This window comes from Pseudorca crassidens, chromosome 1 (genome assembly GCF_039906515.1).
Source record: "Pseudorca crassidens isolate mPseCra1 chromosome 1, mPseCra1.hap1, whole genome shotgun sequence".
In the NCBI taxonomy this organism is placed as follows: Eukaryota; Metazoa; Chordata; class Mammalia; order Artiodactyla; family Delphinidae; genus Pseudorca; species Pseudorca crassidens.
Genome location: NC_090296.1, coordinates 188,489,941 through 188,501,993, shown reverse-complemented (window position 1 = coordinate 188,501,993; position 12,053 = coordinate 188,489,941). Strand labels below are relative to the sequence as shown.

General features: G+C 38.9%; 1 protein-coding gene across 2 annotated transcripts in view; it reads right to left on the bottom strand.

Moving 5' to 3' along the window:
• Positions 1 to 12,053, bottom strand: part of MYO3A (myosin IIIA) — a 172,006-nt gene that overhangs the window by 122,805 nt on the left and 37,148 nt on the right. For both annotated transcript variants that reach the window (XM_067704228.1, XM_067704146.1), the window contains exon 8: positions 9,422 to 9,577. In XM_067704228.1, coding sequence (XP_067560329.1) covers positions 9,422 to 9,577 — 156 coding nt within the window. The remainder of the gene's footprint in view (positions 1 to 9,421; positions 9,578 to 12,053) is intronic.

Sequence of the window (12,053 nt, the reverse complement as noted above, 5' to 3'; positions counted from 1 at the left end):
AAATTAGCCAGATATGAACAGCCAGATATAAAAGTCAGATATGATGAAAGAATAAATGGTTAAAAAAATAAAACAGTGAGAAATTCTAGAAATGAAAAACACAGAAATATTGACATGAAAAATCAGTATGTAGGATAGCTCTAACTAGGTCTAGTCTAAGAGCAAATTAGTGAACTGGAAAACAATTTTGAAGAAATTATCTAAAATGCAGCAGAGATTGATAAACCGATGATGAACATGAAAGAGAAATTATAAGACATTTAATATAAATTAGGACATTCCAATATTTATCTCTTACGAGCAGAAAATAAAAAGATGAGAGAGGATCAATATTTAAAGGAATAATGACTGAAAATTTTCCATAACTGAGTAAGACTTGAGTTCTCATATTGAAAGCATATTCTGAATTCTTAACTGGATAAAGAAGAATATATTTTGTGACTCAAGCAGAAGTATTGAGCTTAGGCTAACACAGTGTCCAATATATAGTAGTTGTCAATAATTTCTTTTAATCACTAGAACTTAGAGCACCAGGCTTTTAATCTAAATACTGTGTGGTTCAACCATTCTTATAATGCTTGAATGTTGGGAGGCAATTCTCCATGAGTCTCTCACATTTCTTCACCTCTTGTATTAGCTTTTGTTCTAGACTATATTTGCCATGTTTGCTATACAAACATATATACAAAGACAGTGTCTCCCTCCAGGACACATGGAAGTTTTGTTTGCTGTCTGGAATAGTAAAGATAAAGTCTGCTCCAGGGCAAAGTTTAGGCAGATTTGCTGGCAACCCCTTTAAAAGATTAGAGTTTCTCAAGCTCAGGGTTCCCAAACTGTGAGGCAAACCCACTGTGTATACACCATCTACCAAGGCCATTCCACATCACCCCTAGGACTTACAGGGCAAGGACAACCAACATGAATGTAAAATTCATGCTGTGGGCTTAACTGTGCATAATAAAGGCCTCTGTCTCTGATCAAGGGTCTCTTCTGCCAGCATTCATGAAATTGGCAGGTCAACTTATTAGCTTGCAAGTAGGATAAAATCTCAGACCCTTCACAGTTCTTGACATTGGACACCCTATACAATATTGGTACACCTCAATCTCTGTTTTTTATTTGCTTGTTTGCTTGCTGTTTGTCCATTTGCTTTGGGAAGGATGGGATTGCAGCAGACTGTGGAGCTATACCCACACAAAGACACAAAGATGGGCATTATGAGCCCACAACCACCACCTCCTCCCTAGAAACTACATGCCCAGTTCCTTCTTTCTGGCACTCTATTCCACTCACAACTTAAATTTTTCCTCACTGAAGGTCTCTCGAGCAAGGCTGTAAACTCACTTAGGCATGGACTCAAAATTGGCCACAATCACTGGCCATTCACGGGAATAAAGCTTTGTCATTGGGATTAGGATTTGAATCTCCACTAAGTCATTCATTACCTGTGCAGCTTCGTACAAGTTAATTAGCCTCTGCAAACCTCAGTTCTTCTTGCTGTGAAAATGGGGGATCACAAAACATTTCCCGCAAGGTTGTTGTAAAATCACATGATATAAAGTCTTAATACAATGCCCTGCACATAGTAGGCATTAAAGAAATAGGAATTAAATATGTTAAACCACAACAGGAATTCAAATATAACTGCTGTTTTAGGTCATGCCCTATTTTGTACGCACTTCTCCCAGCTCCCTAAACAGCGATATGCTCCTGACATGCAATTAATAGGATTCTCATGAATAAACTTAAATTACAAAAGACTATTCTTTGACTTAACAATACCATCTATGGGAATGTATCTTACAGAAGTAGTAAGAGATTTCTATACAACTCTATTCATTACAGTGTTACTTACTTATTAGAATTAAAAATAATGAATAACAACCTAAATGCCCAATCATAGGGGGTTATTTAAATCAATCATTGAATAGTCATGCAAGAGAATGTTGTACAGCAATTTAAAAAATTTGTGGTACAGGGGCTTCCCTGGTGGTGCAGTGGTTGAGTGTCCGCCTGCAAATGCAGGGGACACGGGTTCGTGCCCCGGTCCGGGAAGATCCCACATGCCGCGGAGCGGCTGGGCCCGTGAGCCATGGCTGCTGAGCCTGTGCGTCCGGAGCCTGTGCTCCGCAATGGGAGAGGCCACAACAGTGAGAGGCCCACGTACCGCAAAAGAAAAAAAACAAAACAAAACAAAACAAAACAAAAAAATTTGTGGTACAGATTGGGAGAAAATATTTGTAAGCAATGCGACCAACAAGGGATTAATCTCCAAAATATACAAACAGCTCATGCAGCTCAATATCAAGAAAACAAACAACTCAATCAAAAAATGGGCAGAGGGCTTCCCCGGTGGTGCAGTGGTTGAGTGTCCGCCTGCCAATGCAGGGGATGTGGGTTCGTGCCCCGGTCCGGGAGGATACCACATGCCGTGGAGCGGCTGGGCCTGTGAGCCACTGCCGCTGAGCCTGCACGTCCGGAGCCTGTGCTCCGCAACAGGAGAGGCCGCAACAGTGAGAGGCCCGTGTACTGCAAAAAAAAAGGGCAGAAAATCTAAAGAGACATTTCTCCAAAGAAGACATACAGATGACCAAGAGGCACATGAAAAGATGCTCAACACTGCTAATTATTAGAGAAATGCAAATAAAAACTCCAATGAGATATCACCTCACACCAGTCAGAATGGCCATCATCAAAAAGTCTACAAAAAATAAAAGCTGGAAAGGGTGTGGAGAAAAGGGAACCCTCCTACACTATTGGTGGGAATGTAAATTGGTACAGCTACTATGGAAAACAGCATGGAGGTTCCCTAAAAAACTAAATATAGAACTACCATATGATCCAGCAATCCCACTCCTAGGCATATACCCAGAGAAAAACATGGTTCAAAAGAATACATGCAACCCAATGTTCACTGCAGCGTTGTTTACAACAGCCAAGACATGGAAGCAACTTAAATGTCCATCAACAGATGAATGGATAAAGAAGATGTGGTACAATATATACAATGGAATATTACTCAGCCATTAAAAATAATGAAATAATGCCATTTACAGCAACATGGATGGACCTGGAGATGATCATACTAAGTGAAGTAAGTCAGACAGAGAAAGACAAATATCATATGATATCTCTTATATGCATAATCTTAAAAAAATGATACAAATGAACTTATTTACAAAACAGAAACAGATGCACAGACTTAGAGAATGAACTTATGGTTACCAGGGCAGAAGGGTGGGAAGGAGGGATAGACTGGGAGTTTAGAATTGACATGTACACACTGCTATATTTAAAACAGATAACAAGGACCTACTGTATAGCACAAGGAACTCTGCTCAATATTCTGTAATAACCTAAATGGGAAAAGAACTTGAAAAAGAATAGATATATGTATATGTATAACTGAATCACCTTACTGTACACCTGAAACTAAAACAACATTGTTAATCAACTATACACCAATAAAAAATTAAAAATTTTTAAATTTGTGGTAGAAGGATATTTAAAGACATGGGTATTTGCTAGTCAGTGAAAAGAATGCAGGTTCCAGGACACATATATTCCAATTTTGTTTTTAAATGTATTTCCATTCATAAGATACTAGAAGGTTATAGATTGAAATGTTATAATTGATTGATTTTATGTTGTACATGTCTGCGTAGCTTCTAAATTTCCTAAAATAAACATATGTACTATCTATAAGTAAACATATTTAATATTATAAAAACTATACATAACAGATCATTAAAAATCAAAATAGGAAGTATAAATAAAATATTGAAAATGATTTTTGAATATAATTGAACCAGGGAAAATGATACCAAAAAATAATAGTGTAAAAAACTATTTCAAGTGTTACATTCAATTTTAAATCTCAAATCTAAGATATCTTACTTCACAGAAGAGGAGACAAATGCAAGAAAATATAAGCCAATACTAATCATCTATTGCAGTTTACATTATTTGTTCTGATGAGGCTGTTTAAAAAATGCTGCCAGCTCTCTCCCTCCATGAACAAGGAAGTGGGTACCAGACACCACATCTGCTAGTGCCTTGATCTTGGACTTCCCAGTCACCAGAACTAAGCAAGTCCAGACCAGAGGGCAGACAGCAGAAGCAAGAAGAACTACAATCCTGCAGCCTGTGGAACAAAAACCACATTCACAGAAAGACAGACAAGATGAAAAGGCAGAGGGCTATGTACCAGATGAAGGAACAAGATAAAATTCCAGAGAAACAACTAAATGAAGTGGAGATAGGCAAACTTCCAGAAAAAGAATTCAGAATAATGAGAGTGAAGATGATCCAGGACCTTGGAAAAAGAATGGAGGCAAAGATCGAGAAGATGCAAGAAATGCTTAACAAAGATCTAGAAGAATTAAAGAACAAACGAACAGAGATGAACAATACAATAGCTGAAATGAAAAATACACTAGAAGGAATCAATAGCAGAATAACTGAGGTAGAAGAGCGGATAAGTGACCTGGAAGACAGAATGGTGGGATTCACTGCTGTGGGAGAGATTAAAGAAAAAAGAATGAAAAGAAATGAAGACAGTCTAGAGACGTCTGGGACAACATTAAACGCAACAACATTCACATTATAGGGGTCCCAGAAGGAGAAGGGAGAGAGAAACGATCCAAGAAAATATGTGAAGAGATTATAGTCGAAAACTTCCCTAACATGGGAAAGGAAATAGCCACCCAAGCCCAGGAAGTGCAGAGAGTCCCAGGCAGGATAAACCCAAGGAGAAACACTCTGAGACACACAGTAATCAAAGTGACAATAATTAAAGACAAAGAAAAATTACTGAAAGCAGCAAGGTAAAAACGACAAATAACATACAAGGAAACTCCCATAAGGTTAGCAGCTGATTTCTCAGCAGAAACTCTACAAGCCAGAAGGGAGTGGCATGACATATTTAAAGTGATGAAAGGGAAGAACCTACAATGAAGACTACTCTGCCCGGCAAGGATCTCATTCAGATTTGATGGAGAAATCAAAAGCTTTACAGACAAGCAAAAGCTAAGAGAATTCAGCACCACCAAACCAGCTCTACAACAAATGCTAAAGGAACTTCCCTAAGTGGAAAATACAAGACAAGAAAAGGACCTACAAAAACAAACCCAAAACAAGAAAATGGTAATAGGAACGTACATACCAATAATTACCTTAAACGTGAATGGATTAAATGCTCCAACCAAAAGACACAGGCTCGCTGAATGGATACAAAAACAAGACCCATATATATGCTGTCTACAAGAGACCCACTTCAGACTTAGGGACACATACAGACTGAAATTGAGGGGATGGAAAAAGATATTCCATGCAAATGGAAATCAAAAGAATGCTGGAGTAGCAATTCTCGTATCAGACAAAATAAACTTTAAAATAAAGATAATTACAAGAGACAAAGAAGGACAATACATAATGATCAAGGGATCAATCCAAGAAGAAGATATAACAATTGTAAATATTTATGCACCCAACATAGGAGCACCTCAATACATAAGGCAAATGCTAACAGCCATAAAAGAGGAAATCGAAAGTAACACAATAATAGTGGGGGATCTTAACACCTCACTTACACCAATGGACAGATCACCCAAACAGAAAATTAACCAGGAAACACAAGCTTTAAATAACACAAGAGACCAGATAGATTTAATTGATATATATACGACATTCCATCCAAAAACAGCAGATTACACTTTCAATTGATATTTATACGACATTCCATCCAAAAACAGCAGATTACACTTTCTTCTCAAGTGCGCATGGAACATTCTCCAGCATAGATCACATTGTGGGTCACAAATCAAGCCTCAGTAAATTTAAGAAAACTGAAATCATATCAAGCATCTTTTCTGACCACAATGCTATGAGATTAGAAATCAATTACAGGGAAAAAAACATAAAAAACACAAACACATGAAGGCTAAACAATACGTTACTAAATAACCAAGAGATCACTGAAGAAATCAAAGAGGAAATCAAAAAATACCTAGAGACAAATGACAATGAAAACACGATGATCCAAAACCTACGGGAGGCAGCAAAAGCAGTTCCAAGAGGGAAGTTTATAGCTATACAAGCCTACCTCAAGAAACAAGAAACATCTCAAGTAAACAATCTAACCTTACACCTAAAGGAACTAGAGAAAGTAGAACAAACAAAACCCAAAGTTAGCAGAAGGGAAGAAATCATCAAGATCAGAGCAGAAATAAATGAAATACAAACAAAGAAAACAACAGCAAAGATCAATAAAACTAAAAGCTGGTTCTTTGAGAAGATAAACAAAATTGATAAACCATTAGCCAGACTCATCAAGAAAAAGAGGGAGAGGACTCAAATCAATAAAATTAGAAATGAAAAAGGAGAAGTTACAACAGACACTGCAGAAATACAAAGCATCCTAAGAGACTACTACAAGCAACTCTATGCCAATAAAATGGACAACCTGGAAGAAATGGACAAATTCTTAGAAAGGGATAACCTTCTAAGACTGAACCAGGAAGAAATAGAAAATATGAACAGACCAATCACAAGCACTGAAATTGAGACTGTGATTAAAAATCTTCCAACAAACAAAAGTCCAGGACCAGATGGCTTCACAGGTGAATTCTATCAAACATTAAGAGAAGAGCTAACACCCATCCTTCTCAAACCCTTCCAAAAAATTGCAGACAAAGGAACACTCCCAAACTCATTCTATGAGGCCACCATCACCCTGATACCACAACCAGACAAAGATACTACAAAAAAAGAAAATTACAGACCAATATCACTGATGAATATAGATGCAAAAATCCTCAACAAAATACTAGCAAACAGAATCCAAGAACACATTAAAAGGATCATACACCATGATCAAGTGGGATTTATCCCAGGGATGTAAGGATTCTTCAATATACGCAAATCAATCAATGTGACACACCATATTAACAAATTGAAGAATAAAAACCATATGATCATCTCAATAGATGCAGAAAAAGCTTTTGAAAAAATTCAACACCATTTATGATAAAAAGGCTCCAGAAAGTGGGCATAGAGGGAACCTACCTCAACATAATAAAGGCCATATATGACAAACCCACAGCAAACATCATTCTCAATGGTGAAAAACTGAAAGCATTTCCTCTAAGATCAGGAACAAGACAAGGATGTCCACTCTCGCCACTATTATTCAACCTAGTTTTGGAAGTCCTAGCCACGGCAATCAGAGAAGAAAAAGAAATAGAAGGAATACAAATTAGAAAAGAAGCAGTAAAACTGTCACTGTTTGCAGATGACATGATACTATACATAGAGAATCCTAAAGATGCCACCAGAAAACTACTAGAGCTAATCAATGAATCTGGTAAAGTTGTAGGATACAAAATTAATGCACAGAAATCTCTTCAATTCCTACACACTAATGATGAAAATTCTGAAAGAGAAATTAAGGAAATACTCCCATTTACCACTGTAACAAAAACAATAAAACACCTAGGAATAAACCTACCTAGGGAGACAAAAGACCTGTATGCAGAAAACTAAAACACACTGTTGAAAGAAATTAAAGATGATACCAACAGATGGAGAGATATACCATGTTCTTGGATTGAAAGAATCAATATCATGAAAATGACTACACTACCCAAAGCAATCTACAGATTCAATGCAATCCCTATCAAATTACCAATGGCATTATTTGACAGAACTAGAACAAAAAATCTTAAAATCTGTATGGAGACACAAAAGACCACGAATAGCCAAAGCAGTCTTGAGGGGAAAAAAACGGAGCTGGAGGAATCAGACTCCCTAACTTCAGACCACACTACAGTAATCAAGACAATGTGGTACTGGCACAAAACCAGAAACACAGATCAATGGAACAGGATAGAAAGCCTAGAGATAAACCCACACACCTATGGTCAACTAATCTATGAAAAAGGAGGCAAGGATATACAATGGAGAAAAGAGAGTCTCTTCAATAAATGGTACTGGGAAAACTGGACAGCTACATGTAAAAGAATGAAATTAGAACACTCCCATACACAGAAATAAAGTCAAAATGGATTAGAGACTTAAATGTAAGACTGGACACTATAAAACTCTTAGAGGAAAACATAGGAAGAACACTCTTTGACATAAATCACAGCAAGATCTTTTTTGATTCACCTCCAAGAGTAATGGAAATAAAAACAAAAATAAACAAATGTAACCTAATGAAACTTAAAACCTTTTGCAAAGCAAAGGAAACCATAAACAAGATGAAAAGACATCTTCAGAATGCGGAAAAATATTTGCAAACAAATCAACGGACAAAGGATTAATCTCCAAAATACATAAACATGCAGCTCAATATTAAAAAAACAAACAACCCAATCAAAAAATGGGCAGAAGACCTAAATAGACATTTCTCCAAAGAAGACATACAGATGGCCAAGAAACACATGAAAGGATGCTCAACAACACTAATCATTAGAGAAATGCAAATCAAAACTACAATGAGGTATCACCTCACACCAGTTAGAATGGGCATCATCAGAAAATCTACAAACAACAAATGCTGGAGAGGGTGTGGAGAAAAGGGATCCCTCTTGCACTGTTGGTGGGAGTGTAAATTGATACAGCCACTATGCAGAACAGTATGGAGGTTCCTTAAAAAACTAAAAATAGAACTGCCATAGGACCCAGCAATCCCACTACTGGGCATATACCCAGAGAAAACCATAATTCAAAAAGACACATGCACCCCAATGTTCATTGCTGTGTTACTTACAATAGCCAGGTCGGAAGCAACCTAAATGCCCATGGACAGACGAATGGATAAAGAAGATGTGGTACATATATACAATGGAATATTACTCAACCATAAAAAGGAACGAAATTGGGTCATTTGTAGAGACATGGATGAATCTAGAGACTGTCATACAGAGTGAAGTAAGTCAGAAAGAGAAAAACAAATATCGTATACTAACGCATATATGTGGAACCTAAAAAATGGTACAGATGAACCGGTTTGCAGGGCAGAAGTTGAGACACAGATGTAGAGAACAAAGATATGGACACCAATGGGGGAAAGCAGTGGGGGGCAGTGGTGGTGTGATGAATTGGGAGATTGGGATTGACATGTATACACTGATGTGTATAAAATGGATGACTAATAAGGACCTGCTGTATAAAAAAAATAAAATAAAATTCAAACAGAAAGGAAAAAAAATGCTGCCAGTAATTTTACCATATCAGGATGCAACTCAACATGTGACACTCACTTTTCATTCAAATACCGCTTTATCTCCAAACCACAACCAGGGAATTTAAATCATTAAACCAGCGAGTTCTTTTCTCACCTTAACAACCATTGCATTATAAAATTGTCAGACTCTTTAGATGATCTTTGGATTTTGGAGTCAAGATGCTATTTAATTACCTGGCCTTTTCTGAGCCTCCCGTGCACTGGTAAATACCAATGAATTCCGTGAGTTGTTTTTGTAACATCGCATCTTTGCCTTCAACTTGAGTAATGAATTTATGCTGTAAAAGATCTGACACTGTTGGACGCTTTTCATAATCTTTAGTCAAGCACCTGCACTGGCAGAAAGGAACATGCCATTATTAGATAAGTTAGAGTTTTGCATTTATCATTCACAGTCCTAAAAACTGCTCGAACACAATGGAATGATGTTCTTCATCGACGCTCAGCCCAGGAAGCACATCTCAAACAATGTTAGAACTGTAATATGATGAATTAATCTGTGAGAGATTACACCGTAGTGATATCAACTTGCAACTAAATTCCCCTTCCCTAGCCTCCCAGTAAGCATCACTGCAGAGTGATAACTGAACTCAGTCTCCATTGCAAAGTCTCCTTTACAAGTCAGTAGCTAAAGATAAACAATGTAGTCATTACAGGTTTAATGCTTATCTAGAATTAAAACAAACTTTTCAGTTTCCCTTCCCTAATGCTTTTTTTTTTTTTTTTTTGCAGTACACGGGCCTCTCACTGTGTGGCCTCTCCCGTTGCGGAGCACAGGCTCCGGACGCGCAGGCTCAGCGGCCATGGCTCACGGGCCCAGCCGCTCCGCGGCATGTGGGATCTTCCCGGACCGGGGCACGAACCCGCGTCCCCTGCATCGGCAGGTGGACTCTCAACCACTGCGCCAGCAGCGAAGCCCCCCTAATGCTTTTAAAGGTTTCTCAATCGATCTATTTCTTCCTACGCGATAAAACTGCTAACCCATCTGCGAGGGCTCATGTGCTGAGGATGTTTAACTCCCATGCCAGTGGATGTTTTCCGAGGTCCTCCAGGAGAAGTACGAATGCGTACCACACCTCTTGATAGGATCAACCAGGTGAGAGCACCTGAAACGGCATCACAGGAGGACCACTGGAGCAAACACTGGATGTTTAACCCACTGTCTTCAGGTATTTGGGAGAGGGATTAGACTAGCTTTCAGTCACAAGGGACAAAAAAATCTAGGATCGATGGGGAGAATGAAGAGAGACACAGATTTCTGGTCAGTATAAGGGAGAACTTTCTGATAGGCTTATCAAAGATGGAAAGGACCACATTGGGAAGTAGGATTATTTTTATTAGGAGTTTACTGATTGGATGGCCCCTCGATGCACACGTTCAAGACGGATTTACGCTCTGCATACCCTTCCATTCTGCATACCCTTACATTCTGAGGATGTAAGATTATGAGAAAACTGGTCAGAGTGGGGCTGTCATTTGGGGGTAGAAAAAAAGAAAAAAGAAGAAGGAACCCATGCCTGATCTGACTCCTGCCATTTCTCATCTGCATTGTTAATCCCCCTGGGATGAGAATTTGGCAACTTATTCTGTTGGGCTTACCTAAAAAGATACTACCCAGGGATGCTAAAAGATGCTAAGGAATGAGGATGACAATGTCTGAAAATAAGAACAAGTGCTCTTAGCTTTCATTTAGTTTCAGAGAATGTGTCGATTTCTGCCGCCTGCAGCACTCATATCTACGTATTGAGTTTAGTCACATAGGAGGTTATTTTATTCAGGTAAAACATTATCAGATAGCTGATGTGTACCAGCCACTCTGCTAGACACCGGAGTTACAGTGACAAGTAAGGCACATTCGGTGCCCTGGAGTTGTTTACTGGCTAGTGAGGGAGAAAGACCTCTAAACAGGTTGTGAAATAAAAGAGGAAATGCTGCTAGAGGAAGAGGAAAAAAGGACGGGAGAGCTCGCAGGGCAGAGTCCTAACTGCTTGGGCAAAACCAGGAAATGTTGCTCAGAGGTGAAATTGTGCCGAGTGTGTCAAAGTCACCAAGTCCCATTGAGGATCCACGTGGAAGGATCTGCGGACACGGGGCATGGTTATGAATCGTGGGGAGCCCTTCAAACCTACCAACAATTCTCCTGAGAGGTCTGTGAAATTCGACTGCAGTTTATTAACTATTCTGCCGTGCATAGTACATACTCAGTAAACACTATTTAAGTGAAAACTAAAAGAAAAAGGGCTTCCCTGGTGGCACAGTGGTTGAGAGTCTGCCTGCTAATGCAGGGGACACGGGTTCGAGCCCTGGACTGGGAAGATCCCACATGCCGTGGAGCACTGGGCCCGTGAGCCACAACTACTGAGCCTGCGCGTCTGGAGCCTGTGCTCCGCAACAATAGAGGCCATGATAGTGAGAGGCCCGCGCACTGCGATGAAGAGTGGCCCCCACTTGCCATAACTAGAGAAAGCCCTCGCACAGAAACGAAGACCCAACACAGCAAAATAAATAAATAAATTAATTAATAAAACTCCTACCCCCAACATCTTCTTTAAAAAAAAAAAAAAAACTAAAAGAAAAAGCAGATGATTGATCTTTCTTGTATTTTCATAACCCTTAAATAACTCTCTTTATAGAAACAAGCAGATATTCTTGGTAGGAAAACCAGTGATAGCAGTATGGACAAGGATGACCGGTTCCTCTACTTTTTTGCCCTCTTTACATTTTCTGAGTGAGCTTTGACACATCAAAGCTTAACGACCGGGATTCCCTGGTGGCACAGTGGTTGAGAGTCTGCCTGCCGATGCAG